Below are 17,349 nucleotides of genomic sequence, written 5' to 3' on the forward strand. Positions count from 1 at the left end.
CTTTCAGAACCTCAGTCTCTTCCTCTGAAAAATGGGTACACCACATTCCCAAGTTGGCCATGGGACCAAATATGGACGTGTTTTTTTTTGTTTGTTTTGTTTTGTTTTGTTTTGTTTTGTTTTGCCTCCTGAGAAACTCTTGACAGATGCTAGGGAAGTAGAATACTACAATGGGTGAATTGGCTTCTTTCAGAGTGCCTACCCCGATTCCCAGTACAGTCAGAAGGCTCAAAACCCTGAAGAACTTTCTGAACTTTGAGGTGTCCAAGACTTCCAGGCTGTAGGGGAAACACCTGAGGTCCACGTCTGTTTGCAGAAGTGTTGCTTCTTGGTTTGTAGCTGCATGGCAGGTCCTAGGAGCAGGTTTGGGTTCTGTGCTCCACAGACCTGAGAGGCACCTTAAAGCTTGTGGGAGAGCATTGTGCACGGCCAGCGCTCTCTAGTGGTCAGTGTTAGCACTACATCCAGCTGCCCTCCAGTTTATGTTGCTAAAGGAAGTCTTCCTTTTCCCAGCGCATTTATATATATATATATACACACTCTCTCGGATATTTTTATTTTTATTGTTGTGTATATGTGTGAGTTTATGTCACATATGTGAGAGTGTTCATGGAGACCAGAAGAGGGCATTAGGGCCCCTAGAACTGGAGTCCAGGTGGTTATGATCACTCGACATGGGTGCTGGGAACCAAACTCAGGTCCTCTGGAAGAACAAGCTCTCTTTCCATATAACCCATCTCTAAATCTAATGGGGTTTTTTGGTTTGGTTTGGTTTGGTTTTTTTGAGATTTAGATCCAAGAAGAAAAAGAGGATAAAATATGGCCAACAAAATGGCCAAGGAGGTATAGGCACCTGCAGCCAAGCCTGAGTACCCGAGTTCAATTCCAGGGTCCCACATGATGGCAAGATGGAACCAATCCCCAAAAGTTATCTTCTGGCCCCTACATGTACACACTTGAGGTCACACACACACACACACACGAAACCGAAAAAGAAACATCTATGAGTACATCGCCTCCTTGGAGAGGCTCTGTTGCTTCTTGTCCCAGTGAACAAACAACAGGACCCTCCCTGCCAGAGTATCCTACCCCTTGGATTCAAGGCACACGCAAATGGACACATCGGGTGGTCTCAGTAGCTGGGATCTTGCGTAACCAATGGCAAAGGTGGCGATGGAAAGATAAGGTCAGGGACAGGACCGCAGGAGAGGAGTGGGGACGTGATGAGTGGGAGGAGCTTCTAAATTATCCATCAGCACAAGCTGTCAGCGGGCCCCAGCCATGAATAAATGTATAGGGGGAAAGGCAGGAGGCTTGGGGTCGAGGCAAACAGGTAGGGTATAAAAAGGGAACGCAAGGCACCAAGTCCAGCATCCTAGAGCCCAGATTCCAAACTGCTCACGGTCCTCTATCCGGATCACTGCAATGGCTGCAGGTAAGCATGCGCAAATCCCGCTGGGTGTGGTTTGGACCAAGGGGCCCTGAAGATGGATCTGAGGCTTCCAATGTGAGTGCAGCCCAACTTCCGCCATGTTGGGAACACTCTGGGTCCCTGTGGGCACTGGGAGCGATTGGTCGTTGCTCCCAGGCTTATCCTGCCCTCCTGTCTCTCTCTAGACTCTCGGACCTCCTGGCTCCTGGCCTTCAGCCTGCTCTGCCTGCTCTGGCCTCAGGAGGCTGGTGCTTTTCCCGCCATGCCCTTGTCCAGTCTGTTTGCCAATGCAGTGCTCCGAGCCCAGCACCTGCACCAGCTGGCTGCCGACACCTTCAAAGACTTCGTAAGTTCCCCCAGAGATGGGTGCCTGTCTGTGGAAGCAGAAAGGGGCAGATCCCACGCCGCACTCCTGCCCCCAGGAAGTCACAGAGGGAAACTGTGGGGTGAGGGATCTTAGCCAAGGCCGTTAGATGGGCCGAAACAGAGTGGGTCCTCCATACCATAGTTAATGACTGCGAGCCACAAGCCGGCCGCTCAGTGACCGTCCTTTCCAGGAGCGTGCCTACATTCCCGAGGGACAGCGCTACTCCATTCAGAACGCCCAGGCTGCTTTCTGCTTCTCAGAGACCATCCCGGCTCCCACAGGCAAGGAGGAGGCCCAGCAGAGAACCGTGAGTAGAGCCAGGCCTTATCTGCACAAATCCTCTTCTCCCTCCACGCAGCCCTCACCGCACTCCAGGAAGCAGTTCCTCCCTGAAGCTAGGGGTTACCTGAGAGTCCCAGGCAGGGGCCACTAAGCAATACACTGCACCCGGCCCTTTTCCCCCCTCAGGACATGGAATTGCTTCGCTTCTCCCTGCTGCTCATCCAGTCATGGCTGGGCCCCGTGCAGTATCTCAGCAGGATCTTCACCAACAGCCTCATGTTCGGCACCTCGGACCGTGTCTATGAGAAACTGAAGGACCTGGAAGAAGGCATCCAGGCTCTGATGCAGGTGAGGATGGACTGGGGTCCCTAGCCTGGGCTTCTACTGACCATTGGCTCTGCTTGGAGCCTAGATGGGGGCTCACAGCTCTTCTCTGTTTGCCGGTCAGGCCTTAGACCCTCGAGACGGCTTCGTATTCATTCCCCTTATGAAGCCTCCAGCCCTTTCTCTGGGGCCCGGGGTGGAGGACGGCACAGCTCCTGAACCTCCTGCCCTTCTTTCCCACGGCAGGAGCTAGAAGATGGCAGCCCCCGTGTTGGGCAGATCCTCAAGCAAACCTACGACAAGTTTGACTCCAACATGCGCAGCGATGACGCTCTGCTCAAAAACTATGGGCTGCTCTCCTGCTTCAAGAAGGACCTGCACAAGGCGGAGACCTACCTGCGGGTCATGAAGTGTCGCCGCTTTGTGGAAAGCAGCTGTGCTTTCTAGCCACAAATCAGTGTGTCTGCTGCACTCCCCCGGTGCCTCCCTGCACCCTGGCAACCGCCACCCCTACGCTCTGTCCTAATAAAATTAAGATGCATCATATCACCCGGCTAGGCGTCTTTCTATTATGGGATGGAGTAGTATCAATGGGCATCCTGGAAGCCAACCCGTGAGAATCCTGTGGGCTGATGGAAAAGCAGCCCCGGCTCTCCCTGGGCCAAATAGAATCAACACGCCACTTCCTCCGTTACACAGAGTCCCTTCCCACTTCACGGTCAAAATTCCAGCTCTCCAGGTAGTCACCCCCATAAAGTACGCAAAGGCATCCTCCCTTCTCCAGCCAGAATCAGGAAGACCAAACGGCCCTCTGCCCCGCGAGATTAGGAAGAAATGAAAGGGAGACAAAGCACAGAAGGGAACCAGGAAAATGAGTAAAATCACAGATTTGCTGTTGTATCTAAGTCTTAAAATGGGTTTTCATTCATATCAACTACCCTTGGGAAATGGCGGCAGCTCAAACAGGAGTTTGGAAGCAGGGCAAGGTGGCGCGCACCTGCAATCTCAGCATTTAAGAGGCTGAGGCAGGAGGATTGCTGTGAGTTTGAGGCTAGTCTAGCAGGTCTGTCCTCTGAATTAGGGTAAGGAGCGTGGAGAGGTTGTAAGGTGAAGACTGCAGTAGTAATTCCAGTGGGTGCCAGGCAGGGGCGGAGAGATGGCGCAGTTAGTACGGCGCTTGGCTTGTCAGCTTGAGCATCTGAGTTCAATTTCCAGAATCCACATTAAAAAACAAAATAACCCAAGACCCAAAACAACAAACCAGGGTGTGGTGGCATGAGATTGTAAGCCCAGCTCTGGGGCAGCAGGAGCAGGCAGATCCCTAATCGCTTTGTGAACCCTAGGCCAGTGACAGACTCTGTCTCCAAAAGTAAGGCTCCTGAGGAATGACATCTGAAGTGGTCTCTTGTCTGCATAAGTGTGAACATCCACACACAAAACCAGCCAGGACACTGACCTATGAGAGATGTAACCGGGCAGGAGTCAGCAGGGTCATCTGTGGGACCTAGCAGGGCCATCTGATAACAGTGGCACCATGTGGCAGTGAGAATTCACAACAGTCTAAACCACTAGCTCCCCTTGCTGGGCCTAGGAAGCCAGTGACATCAGTGTTTGGGTTTAAGTGCCTTAGTGGTTCCCTATGTGGCCTTTGCTGATATGACTGCTGCTGACCGGGCCTGGGGCAGCTAATCTAAGACAGTAGGATGGCTGAGGTCCCTGGGTTAAGATGCTGTGCATCTGTCTTAAATCTGCTCCCTAAGGTGCTTTCCCATGTGCTCACCTTGAGAAGATGCCTTTGAGAGGAACTACCAAACTCAGTGTGGAAATTGGTCTTGTGAAGGCCTTTCCGGGAATACTGATTTACAAACTTGAAATACATTCTAGGTCCTGAGTTAGACTTTCTCTAAACAAACCACACCTTTCTGGTCATAGAAATGGATGTGCCTTCAGTTTGGATCTGGGTCCCCCTAAGGTCCATGTTTCAAGGGCCACGTCTCCCCGACCATGGCACAATTGGGAGACCAAGAAACAAGATGGCGCCTAGTGAAATGACCTGAGGGGATTCCTAGAATCCCGGCCCTTTCACCTTTCTCTGCCTCCTGCTTCCATGATGTGCCCCCACCACAATATGCTGCCTCTACACAAACCCAAACAAGTCAAAGACTTGGAAACTCTAGTGGAAATCATTCTTTCTTGTGGGTTGACATACCTGATATTTGCCTCAGTAACAGAAAGTGAGCACATTCCTCACAGATTCTAAGTTTGTAGAAGCAAAGATAAACACTTTATCACGGGGCCTCTGTTGACTTGTATAGTGAAACCAAAGGATTTTTTTAAGATTTATTTTTATTTATATGAGTACACTGTAGCTGTCTTCAGACACACCAGAAGAGGGCATCCAATCTCATTACAGATGGTTGTGAGCCACCATGTCGTTGCTGGGAATTGAACTCAGGACCTCTGGAAGAGCAGCCAGTGCTCTTAACCACTGAGCCATCTCTCCAGCCCCCAAAGGATAATTTTTATACCAAATCCTTAACCTCAGATTCAGGATGGTCCAGGAAGAAAGGGAGACACCTTTGGTATCTTCTGCTGCATTGTTTCTAGCTGGTAAGGTGGAAACCGGGTACGAGTGCGAGCTTTGGTTCTGAGAGCAGGAAACACTGCTGCTGCCTGGAACGCCCTGCTCGCGTCACCAGCTGGAAGCTGTACTCAAAGTTCCCAGACGCAGCCATTTAGCTTAACATAACAAAAGCTTCACTTACGACAATGGGAGAATAAACTCATATTCACAAAGCCTATTTTATTTTGCCACAGCTAACATCTCAGTAGACATTTCATGACAGCTCTGGAGCAAAGACCTGGCTTGATAGTCTTCAAGCCGTCACCTAGGCAGACACAGTCCTTCCCAAGGGCCGCGAAGGAAGCTGAGCTGCTACTGCATAGGTTGAACCAGTCACAGAGAACTCTGGTGACAGAACAGAGACCCACCTGTGTGTTAAGCACACTGCCATGGTGTTGTGTACTTCCATCCCAGGTGGGACTCTGTGGCACCGACGATGAAAACAGGCAATTCTTGTGGAGAGGGAGAGTAGACCTGTGACTCTGCCTCTGACAGGAAGAAATTCAAAGTGTGCCACCCTAAGACCAATTTCATGAAAGTATTCTATCCTCTATTTTAAAGCTGCCCTCCAAAAGTTAGGGTGTCATGGTAATCCTAGCACTCAGCAGGCTGAGGCTGGGGGACCACATGTTTGAGGCCATCTTGTGCTGCATAGTAAGTCCTGGTTTTTTGTTTTGTTAGAAAACAAGGTAAGCGACTTCACTGACCCAAAGTGAAATTGCAGAGAGTTACGGGGTGAAGCTTAACCAGCCAGCACCCTTCGAGATGTCTACGGGCACCGTTTGGGGAGCAGGTGACTATGGTCAAGGGAAGAGTTCTAATTCCTGCCTATTGGTTTGCTACCTGTCCTATGAAGTCTTGTCCCTGAACTATGAAGTAAGTTCCTCGTTAGTCATCAGGAGACCCTGAGCAATGCACTCCAGGATATTTCTGATGGCCCTTCTCCTTTGTTGTTTGAGAGGCAGGCAGGTGGTGGGAATGAGGGGCAATAGCAGGGCCTTCTGTGTGCCTGAGAGTTAAATACAGAGTAAGAGTGAGAGGACCGCTCTCCAGATGGAACTGTCAGACTGAAATGTCTACAAACTGGAATAAATTCAAAAGAGAAAAGAGCTCCAGATAGACTGGCTGGGAGCCACGCGGGGCCCTGAAACCCTGAGCTGGGGGCAACGAATGCTAGCATGTGAAGCCTCACTCGTCTCCTCCTTCCTCCTTGGCCCACTCTTGCACCGCTGTACCCCAATAGCTGGAGTCGCACTCAAGCAGAGAGCTGTCTGTGGTCAGCAGAGATGCGCGTGGCGCTCCTCGGCCTGAACATCCGAGAACTGGATCTCGTCGCCTTTGCTCAGCTCCTTCTGCCTGAGCGTCCGTTTCCTGCTGTTTCTTTGGCAGGGTTGGTAGTTCAGGTATAATGCTAAGGTGATGACAGCCACGCCCAGGGTGAAAATGATGATAATAAAGATGGTGGAGGAGCTGATTCCCTCAGGCAGGCCTGGGTAGCACAGAAGACAGAACGGGAGAAGGTGAGCTGAGGCCTAGAAAACCATTCCGCCCCATGACACCAAGCCCATGTCTCGGACCCGTGTTCTTCAGCCCAGGAGCATCTCTCTTCCCTCCAGGCCTGAGTAAGAACCCAAACCCTCTACCCCAGCTGGCCAGCCGGTGCCGCACATACCTTGGACAACGACAGCAATGTCTTTGCTAACGGAGCCTAGTGGGTTGGTGGCTGTGCAGCAGTAGGTGCCCGTATGGTTCTGGGTGGCCTTCTGAGGTACATCAAGATCAAAGATCATCCCATTCCAGACACACACCAAAGCTGGGGTGGGGTTTCCCTCTGGGCTGCAGGCAAGTATCTGCTCCATGCCTTCTACCCATATCTGGTTGCCAGGGCAGCCGGATTCCTGAAACCTTGGCTTGTCTGCAAGAAAGGAGCCCAGTCCTGTGTCCTGCTCCTTCTCACGTCTGTCTACAGCTCCCTTTCCATCGACTCAAATGCTGTTCCCTCAACCCAACATTTCCTCCTCACGGAGAAGAGAATCAGCTTCCTGCCTAAACCAAAGCCTCTCATCCCTTCCCTACGGCAAAGGATATGAGATGCAGCCTAGGGCATTTCTGGGAACTCAGGCTTAGTGACAATGTAGCCTCACTTTCTTGAGAGCAAGACAAGCTTGGTACCAGTTCATTTTCTTTTCTTCCCCAGGTTTTTCCAACTAGAAAAGTGTGGCCCCTTTACTAACAAAGCTAACTAACCAACATCTCTGGAAGAGACACTAAGTGTCTTGACTTTGTCCGGGGGCATGGGGCCTCTTACTCACATAAGACATGAAGCTGGCTCTCGGTGGTTTTGACCATTCGTTGGCCCTGCACCTCCAAAGAGGCCTCGCAGGACAGAGTCCGGCCGTCATCTTCCTCCCTGGCAGTGAACAGAAGCCGGGCAGGCTCCCCAGGAGCAGAGAGGTTTAGCGATCCCTGAAGCCGAAGAGTCGGGCTAGGTGACGTCAACACGTGACCCGAGCAGGTCACATGGACGGCCGTCCCTGCCAGAGGATAAGCGTCTTCTATCTCCAGGATGGGTGGAGGGAAACCTACAAAGAAAGGAAAGAGAGCAGTGGACACCTTTCTCAAGCCTGGTGCGCATGTCTGTCCTCTTCTTGCTGGTGGTCTCCTGGGGTAGCCGATGTAAGGAGGGGCTTGGGGTAACATCATTGCGTCTGTAAAGGCTGAGACAGAGGGCAGCAACGTGGTTTAAGGACGGGGAGCGTCCCTTCAACAATATACCTGGCCACAGCAGGCCATGTCTCTCCCGAGAGGACAGCAGGATATCTCCTTATCGTACAGAATTCTTACTCATTTCAAATGATTATTCTAGAATGAAGTTCAAACATCTACAACTTCCCTGTCAGCGGGACAGCTTAGGAAACTGAAGATGGAGGCCGCACAGAGCGCTGTCATGATCAGCTCTCTAACCCGCCTCCACCAGAGAGGAAAGGTGATGCTCACTTAAGAGGACACACAGCAGAGGTTAGCAAGATAAATGTCTGCAGCTAAGCCCATACATATTGCTTCGCAAACTCTCCCTAGCAGAGACCCTATATGGAGAAGGGGCGGGGCCACTTACTGTAGACATACACTGGTTTCCTTGTTTTCTGCTCCACGGGACCCAGAGACACAAGGCAGGTCAGCTCCTGGTCACCGGTCTCCATGGCCCGAATGGTGGCGCTGGCCCATGCTGCATCTTCCCTCCAGGAGGAGAAAGGGCTCAGCTCCTGGTCTTCCAGGAACATTTGGAAGACAGCTTCCTGGGCTGGGAACACTCTAGTCACCTCACAGCTCACAGTCTCGGCCTTGCCAACTTCCAGCAGTGAAGGCACCCCGATCTGGGGATTCTGAGAGAATTCTGCCAAGTAATTGGGAAAAAGGAAGGAGAAAGCCATAGTCATGTGTCACATGGGATGCTATGGAAGGGAACGGGGCTATTGGTGAACCAGAGGTGAGCCTCAGTCACCCTCACCCCTACACCATGTGGGAACAGGGTCCCAAAGGGCAAAGCAGGCCCTGGGCTCCCTTTGACTGGACTCTGACTCACCAAAGATCCGGAGTTGCTTGGTGGCGGAGCTACCGTGAAACAACCCCCCGCCTTGTGGGCTCAGATCCAGGTCTGCTTGGCAGGAGAAATTGTGCCTGTCATTCTCCCGGTGGGCTCTGACACTGACGGTGACCTCAGCTCTTTGGGACACCAAAGATAAACTCAGAAAGTCTTTTCTGTGCAGTTCTTGGTCACCCTGGAGGAGGGTAAGGGTGAGGCTCTGCAGGGGTGCCACGCTAGGCACGTGACACTTCACCATGAAGGCTTCATCCGTGGCCACCCACTCAGGCTGCAGGTCCAGGATCACCTGCTCTGGTGGCTCTTCAAGACAAAAAGGCAAGCCTTCATGAGGGGCCTTCATGAGGGGCCTTCAGAGGGGCCACTCACCTCCAGAAGGAAATGTCTCAGTGAGAGTGACTGTGACCCTTAAGGCTTTGGGGAATGTTAGCCTTCTAGGTCTCTGCCCACCAAAGGTGGCCATGGCAAAAAACTGTGACAGGAAGTCCTCTGATTGATTATCCGTGCCATTCTAGAACATTTTATTTCTTTTTTTCTTTCTTCTATTTTAGTTTTTTGGATTTGGTTTTTTTCGAGACAGGGTTTTCTCTGTGTAGCCCTGGCTGTCCTGGAACTCACTCTGTAGACCAGGCTGGCCTCGAACTCAGAAATCCGCCTGCCTCTGCCTCCCAGAGTGCTGGGATTACAGGTGTGCGCCATCCCCCCATCCCCCACCACCGCCTTAATTTCTTATCAGAGAGGTTTCAGAGGATAAGGAGCTTGCCAGGCAGGTCTTTAGCAGTACGCAGAAACTACTACACCTTCCCCACAGAGATGCCACTCATTCTTACCTTTGCAAAGGATGCAAGATGGGGGCCCCCCCTGTAGGATCCTGCCTCCCAGTCCCAATGCCTCAGAGCCTCTTTCCTGCTCAATAGGAGGGCGGCCTAGGGCCTGCACCACAGGCTTCTCTAACTGTCCCAGTCCTTCCTGTACTCCCTGGTTATCCTAAGAGCAAATAAGCCAGCACTCGTACACTTGTCAGGTCACTCGGAGGCTGGCATCTCCTCCCTGAACGGTCTGTGCATTCTCAAGGATGCCCATGGCTCATGGAGTAAACTCAGAAGTGGCCTGTACAAAGGGAGAGTCCTGACAGTATGGTTGAATCTTTACTTGGTGTGTGTGTGTGTGTGTGTGTGTGTACTTCTCTCCCCTAAGAAGACTTCCTGCCTCATTCTTCCTGTCTCCCCATCGCTCTTCCCTTTAGCCCTCCACCGGACTCACGGTACATGCTGATGCCGAGGGCAGCGTCCTTCTGCACGCCTGCACAGGAGAAGAAGCACTGCAACACAGAGTTCTCCGTGATGTCCTCCAGGAGAAACGCCTTCCACTGGGACCCTTTGCTCAGCTGGGTTTTCTTTAAGAAGGTCTCGATTCCGCTGGGCCCAGGGTCTGGGCAGGTGGTACTGCAGTTGACGGTTAGGGAGTGTCCAAACTGGACCAGGGCGTGATTTGGATGAACAGACACCTGAAACAGCTCTTCTGTGGTCCCTGAAAAGCAGCACACATGCCAAAACTGCTGGTGAAGACCAGGAGATCCAGAATGCACCGAGGAGAGGCCATTCTGTCCATGAGATCTAGGTTAGAGAACCTGGCAAGAATAACAAAGCTCGGGGAGCTGGTGAGTCAGCCCTTGCGTCGTCACCAAGGGGGAGTCCTGACCCCAACCTTACCCCTACCCTGCTGTTCTGCGGTCTCGATCTTGCCACAGACTCTAAGGTCTGTCTGGGATCAGGCACTAAAGACCCTGGTGGGGTTTTCATTCTTACACTCCAAAGCAGTATTTCTCTAAAATGTTCGCTAAGGGCTACCGTCTCCAGAATCCCCTGGAATGATTATAAAAGTGCAGACTCCAGCTCCACCTCAGACAGAGTGACTTCCATTCAGTGAACACCTGGAAATATGCTTGAGAACAAAACAAGCCTCTGGGGAACCCTTCTCTGCACAGGTCCACGGGAATGGAGGACCTCCAGGTGGCGCCCATGCTCGCTTGTTTCCCATACAACTTCCTCCTCACTGAGACTGCTCCATTTTGCTTTGTGATGCTGATAAAATGAATTTGTTTCACTGTTTGAAAGTTTAGCCTAGATTATGGTTTGGATCTCAAGATAAGCTTGTTGCCTGCCGTGGCACTATAGGGAGGTGGAAGGCTCTTCAGAAGGCGGGGCCCTGTATGTATGTCTTTGTACCAAGTACATAAGGAAATCAGGATGATGTTAGATCCCATGGAACAGGTGACCGTGAATGGTCATGCAGGGCCTGCGAACCAAGCCTGGACCCTCTGCAAGAGCAGCCATACTCAGAACGGCTGAATGTCTTCCCAGCACTGAGACAAATAGTTCTGAGAAAATAAAAAGGGATTTGGGCTGTAGCCTGCCTGGTCCAAAGCACTGTACAAAACTGTCAGGGTGGTTGTGGCGCATGCCTTTAGTCCCAGGAACTGGGAGGCAGAGGGAGGTGGATCTCTGCGGGTTAGAGACCAGCCTGGTCTACAGAGCAAGTTCCAGGACAGCCAGGGCTACGGGGAGAAACCCGTCTCAAAACAAAACAAAGAAACAAACAAAAAAACAAAGAAACAAACAAAAAGCCCTTACCAGTTCTTGAAAACTTTATTTATTGGTAGCGTATGTATATATGTGTACATACACATATATTTAAATCACTTATCATGTATGTATGAGAGAGGGAGAGAGACAGAGACAGAGAAGAGGAAGAAACAGGGCAGTGCGGGGCAGCAGAGACCAGGTAGAGCATACACATTCCCTTTGGAGAGTTCTGAAGCTCTGACACTCTGTTAATCTGGGCTACATTACTAATTAAATGTAAGGATTCTGTGTCCTCTGTGTCTCTCCCAAGGGTCCAGATGAAGGGTGTCAGTCTGCTCTGGCTGTCCCACCTATCTTAATTCCTTTCTCTGTTGCCGCAATAAAGCAACTGGACAAAAGCAATGCAGGGGAGAGGTTTTTATTTCCATCCACAGTTCAAGAAAACATTTCTTCTCAAGGCAGGAGGAGCCTGAGGAACTCTGATCAGGAGCATGAATGTGTGAGCTCAGCTGACTTCCTCCAGCCCTGGCTTGTCCTGAACTCTCTGCAGACCAGGCCAGCCTCAAACTCACAGAGATCTGCCTGCCTCTGCTTCCTGAGTGCTGGGATTAAAGTATGTGCCGCCACCACCACCACCGCCGCCGCCGCCGCCGCCGCCGCCGCCGCCACCACCGCCACCACCACCACCACCACCACCACAACATTTTCTCCTTTTTATTCAGTGCAGGTTCCCAGCCTACAGAATGTGGCCACCCACGGTGGGCAGGTCTTCCCACTCCAATAAAACAAATCAAAATAATCCCCACGGGCATGCCTAGAGATCCGTCTTTAGGAGATCCTAGATTGATTAAGTTAACCACTGAGATTAACCATCACCCCATCACCCCCTTCAGGACCCAGGGGTGCCCTGGCACATAGTGACTAAAGGCACTTGTCTAGATACCCTCACCTGGACAAGGAATCAAGGCCAGCAGCGTCCAGATACCCAACGGAAGCATTTTCATTCTTGGGAGAAAGTCCAAAAGCTGGGAAAAAGGAAAGAAAGGAGTGCTGGAGAGATGCTGTGTCATTACATTACACTAATAACTTACGTGTATTAGTGATTTCACTGTGTACCACATGTGTTCCTGGTGCCAGTGGGGATGTGGCGCTGCATCCCCTGGGACTGGAGCTATAGAAGACAGTGAACGACCATGGAGGTTCTGGAATCCAGCTCCAGTCCGCTGCAAGAGCAACCCATGCTCTTAACCTCTGAGCCAACTCTCCAGCCGGGAGAATACATTTATAAATAAAGATGTGTAAAAGGAAGTGATTTGTTGTAGTTCCTGCCTACAGCCAAGCACCTGAGGCAGAAGCAGGAGGATCGGGAGTTCAAGGTCATCCTCCTTACTGTCCTGGAGAGTTGGAGGTCAGCCTGGGCTATAGGAGACTTCGTCTCAAAAAAAGAAAAGGACTGGAACACACACATACATACACACACACACACACACACACACACACACGTATGTATGTATGTGTGTACATGTGCTTGCGTGCGTGTGCATGTGAAACCAGAAACCTCACTATAGCAAGACTCTCTGTGTGGTGTATTGAAAGAACTTCCTGCATCCAACTAATTTAAGTTTGGTCCTTGTTCAAGGGCAGGGAAGACATGAGGAGGACAGGAATGTTTGATTACGGTTTCCCGTATGGCTGTATTGGACATATCCTTTTACTAGTCTGTCTCGTCTACTAAACTGAGTCAAAAAGAAGTGTGTCAGCATGGAACTGTGAAACAAGGTGATGGAGAGATGAAATCTGGCAGAGTTTAGTTGGCCATGTTCAGTGCAAAGTGACCCTGAACGCAGCGAACCCAGTCATTGGAAGCTTGCTCGCTGATGGAAGGTGTAATGTGCCCACCTGGCCTCTTCAGAACCTCTGGGAAACACCTCTCGAGACCATTGTCTCTCCCTGCCTCACCACCACACCCAACAAACACTTCTGTTGGAAGTGATTTGTAACTGGCTTCTAAGTTACACAGGAAAAACCATTTTCTTTATTAAATTCTTCTTTTTGTGTGTGTGTATGCAAAAAAAAAGAAAAGAAATAGAAAATGATATTAGTCACAAGAGTTTCCAAACTTAGTTTCCAAACTCTCTCCTAAGAGCTGCCATTATTTAAGGAAGAATACCTTAAGTAGACTCTGAAGGAATTTCCAAACACAAGCTGGGTAACAATTCTGAAGGAAATGTCCCCAGACGGGACAGATGGCAACCGTGCATTTTTATAAACTTATTGTTGAACATGCCAGGCTCTTCGTAAAGAATCAGCCGACGCTGAGGGCACATGCCTTAAATCCCAGCACTCAGAAGACAGACGTGGGCAGCTCTCTCTGAGTTTGAGGCCAGCCTGGTCTAGATAGTGAGTTCCAGGATAGCCATGGCTACAGAGTGAGACCCTGTGTCAAAGAAGAAGAAGAAAGAAAGAGGAGGAAGAGGAGAATCACCTTTATCCTGTAGCAAGGGGTTCCTTGAAGTTGACTAGGAAAGAAAAATGTAAAAAGATATTGTTGTAAATGCTGTTATACAAGGTAAGACCGGATGTAATGCTGTAATAGGTTAGACCTGAGGAGGCACCTCAGCTGCTGAGTGCTTGTCCACCTTGGACCGCATTCAAACTGTGGCATGGCAGGTGGCAGACGCTCTAAATAGTTTGTAAACTTTCCATAAGATGTAGAAGATATTGGCTGGGGATATGGAGGACCTGAGTTCAAATAAAAATCAGGATGTGGCCATGCAAGCCTGTGCTGGGGCTTGCTGCTTAGCAGCCTAAGTTGAGAGAGAGACAGATGCTGGCTCAAAGGAACAGATACACTACAGTCAAACTGGTTGGCGTTCCCTGTAGCTGCTGCTAGAAAATGCCTGTGTGCCTAAGTAGGCACGAGAAAATAGGGGGAAGTGAGGGTTCTTGGTCATCACCCCACCACCCCTCACACCTCATCGCCACACCCGTGTTCTCTCTCTCTCTCTCTCTCTCTCTCTCCCTCTCCCCCCCCCCCCCAGGATCTTGTTGTACATATTCTACAGCGTATTTATCCTGGGGGGACCTTGAACTCACAGACCTCCTGACTTGGTTTTTCCAGCGCTGGATTAAATAAAGGCTGTGCCACCATACCAGGCTCCCAGCACTCTGTGCCCTGTCATGCCCTCCTCTCATCTGCCTGTCACACCCACAGCTCTAATCCATCACCACTGCTGCCAGCACATTTATGGATCTGATTCTGAAACTTGAGATTTTATCCACAATTTTTTTTTTTTTTTTTTTTTTTTTTTTTGAGAAAGAAAGCACTATCTTGAGGCTGGAAAGATGGCTCAGAGGTTAAGAGCACTGACTGCTCTTCCGAAGGTCCCGAGTTCAAATCCCAGCAACATATGGTGGCTCACAGCCATCTGTAATGAAATCTGATGCTCTTTTCTGGTGTGTCTGAAGACAGCTACAGTGTACTTATATATAATAAATAAATAAATCTTTTTTAAAAAAAAGGAATGAAAGCAGTATCTTTAAGACAAACTAGTTTTGAATCTGTTAAAATTCCTTGGGTTTATTCTGTAAAACACCTGTAAAACACATCCCAACTTAGAGAACTTAAACTTTTTCTTTGGCTTTGTTGTTTTGAGATGAAGGCTCATGTGGCCCAGGCTGGCCTTGAACTTGCTACGTGGCTGTGATGACTTTGAACTCTTGATCCTCCTATCTCTCCCTAATGCTGGGAGTACCGGAGTGTAACACCAGGACCAGCTAGGATTAAACTGTTAGAAAGTTGAGGCCCACGCTCCAGACCCTTGGAGACGGGCTGTGGGGCAGGACCTAACCCAGATGTGCTGTGCACAGCTTTGGCCACATCATGTGCTCTGGACATTGGGTTCTCGAGGCCCATTCGTAATCAAGGGTTCTTGAGTTTTCTCCTAAGCAGGAGCCACACTCCACCCTTTGCTTCCTATCTGCCTGGGAGTCACCGCCTCCCCTCCTTGCTCTCTGTTCATCTCTTGTAAGGCCTACCTACCCTGATCGCTCTCTCGGCACCCATAACGTCAGTCCATGCCACCATTTTCCTTTCCCATCCTACACGTCACCTCAAACACATTTATGGTGACCACACCCTGTATGTACCCCCCATTTCAATTGTTCTCAGTTAACTTAAAAATCACTCACTGTGAAGGTCACACAGCAACTTTGCAGTGTTGGTCTCTTAGTTATAGATTGAACGTCACCAATGAGGGAGAATGGTTGCCTAGGTGACTTTTTTTTAACATCCTGAAGACCGTTTCTACTGAAACCACTCTTCACTCCAGCCTTGCATGGGTGATTGGAAAGGATAAAGATGTCTGTCTTCAGACATCGTGTTGCATGCAGATATATGGGACCATTTGAAAACACTTTGGTCCAAAAGGATAATACAGGGTTAACTTGACCTAGAGCCCACCCCCCTTTAATGTCACCTACAGCAGCGGTGACTACAATCATCAGATAATGAAATTAGCAAAACGGGGCAGCACGGTCTAACCCTGAGTCCTAGAAGGCCCTGACTTTGTCACAGAAAACATTATCACCACTATCAGCCAGCTCTAAATTGAGAAGCATCTTTGGCCACTGAATAAAGATCTCTCTCGGGGCTGGAGAGATGGCTCAGCAGGTAAGAGCACTTACTGCTCTTCCGAAGGTCCTGAGTTCAGTTCCCAGCAATCACATGGTGGCTCACAACCATCTGTAATTGGATCTGATGCCCTCTTCTGGGGTGTCTAAAGACAGCTACAGTGTACTTACATATAATAAATAAATATTAAAAAAAAAAAGATCTCTCCTGACAATGGCTTGTGGTGGTAGTGATGGCTGACGGTAACAGTGGTGACGGTAACGGTGGTGGGCGGTAACAGTGGCAGCGGCAGTGGGGGTGGCCGTGGTGGCGATACGCCAGGAACATTTTTCCAAGTTTAGGCTGTGTCTCTCGTGCCTGGACTATAAGATTGCGTCTCTTTTCCTTGGACTATAAACACCATGGAGGAAGGGCCCCTTGTTTTATCCACTGATAGGTTCCTACAGACTGGAACGGTTATAGCAATTACCAATGGTGGAGCCAAAGAAAATATAAATTAATACTTGTGGTAGCGAACACTTGGATGGGGAACAAGAGACTAGCCTTTGCTGGTAAGGAGGTTCCCTCTAGCTGGGAAAGTGGCGTGCACACAGCTGAATCTGAAGGTCAAAAAACATTTGAAAATAGATAAGGAAACAAATACTTCAGGCGCGTTGGCGAACTCCCCTACAGCGGATCCCCTCCTGGATTTCACAAGTACAAACCGACATAAACCCAAGCAAACCAAATAGGACCCAAATCCTCACTGAGTCGGAGCGGTCGTCTTGTCCCTCTTGCCTCGCTGACGACGCCTCCTCGATGCTTGGGGACCTCAAACTGAACAGCGACATCGCCAACGCGCTCGAAACCGCCACGTGCTCTAACCGTTGAGTCCGTGCTCCAGCAAGGGGCGCTGTGCGCCGGTGCCGCGCCGGGAAGTTCCCTGATCTGCCCAGAAACTCATGACGTTCACTCAGCCTCCTAACAGGATTGGCTGAGAGGTGAAGCGAGAGCAAACAGCTTAAAAAGATGAGTGCTTCGGAAAAAGAGTAGGGAAGCCATCTCCTGCTTCGAAGGGAGTGCGGATTTGACTCTAGACAGTCGCTACTGAGCGAGGCTTGGTGGTGCAGACCCATAACCCTTACTTATGGCAAGAGAAATACCAGTGCGAGGTCATGCCTTGATACTTGGGCTGTTGGTAGAAAATGAGCTATGTGGGGACAGATGGTAAAGTCAACCATGCCACACTAAACTGTTTAGACGGGTTTTTCCATAAGTTACCGGCTTTTAGACTACCTAGAGCGGTGGGGCACTTGACAGGAAGTCCTGCGATCACGTGATACAGCAAAGCAGGACTGCTTGCAAAGTCAAGTTGGGATGGAGGGAGGGGAAGGTGGAAGTGCCTCACTCCACTGTCTATGTCAACTCAGCTCAGAGTTTCTGAGAGTTCTGAGAAGCTCAGAGAGCCACATTCTGAAGTCCCCTGAGGAATATAAGAGAGGACACTTGGGTTCGTGGATGGA

At 50.1% G+C, this 17,349-nt stretch overlaps 2 protein-coding genes across 2 annotated transcripts; one reads left to right on the top strand and one right to left on the bottom strand.

Moving 5' to 3' along the window:
- The first annotated feature begins 819 nt into the window (after window positions 1-819).
- Window positions 820-2,922, top strand: Gh1 (growth hormone 1). The gene is made up of 5 exons (XM_052194550.1): window positions 820-843; window positions 1,518-1,778; window positions 1,990-2,106; window positions 2,268-2,429; window positions 2,652-2,922. Exons 1-5 carry the CDS (start codon window positions 820-822, stop codon window positions 2,850-2,852), a joined length of 765 nt encoding a protein of 254 aa, XP_052050510.1. The 3' UTR covers window positions 2,853-2,922.
- Window positions 2,923-4,803: 1,881 nt separating this feature from the next.
- Window positions 4,804-16,793, bottom strand: LOC127694005 (intercellular adhesion molecule 5-like). The gene is made up of 8 exons (XM_052195356.1): window positions 16,594-16,793; window positions 12,164-12,239; window positions 9,893-10,159; window positions 8,612-8,932; window positions 8,144-8,422; window positions 7,341-7,610; window positions 6,701-6,943; window positions 4,804-6,517 (listed from the first exon to the last, which is right to left on the bottom strand). Exons 1-8 carry the CDS (start codon window positions 16,675-16,677, stop codon window positions 6,306-6,308), a joined length of 1,752 nt encoding a protein of 583 aa, XP_052051316.1. The 5' UTR covers window positions 16,678-16,793; the 3' UTR covers window positions 4,804-6,305.
- Window positions 16,794-17,349: the final 556 nt, after the last annotated feature.

The sequence above is a fragment of the Apodemus sylvaticus genome, chromosome 10 (assembly GCF_947179515.1).
Source record: "Apodemus sylvaticus chromosome 10, mApoSyl1.1, whole genome shotgun sequence".
NCBI lineage: Eukaryota > Metazoa > Chordata > Mammalia > Rodentia > Muridae > Apodemus > Apodemus sylvaticus.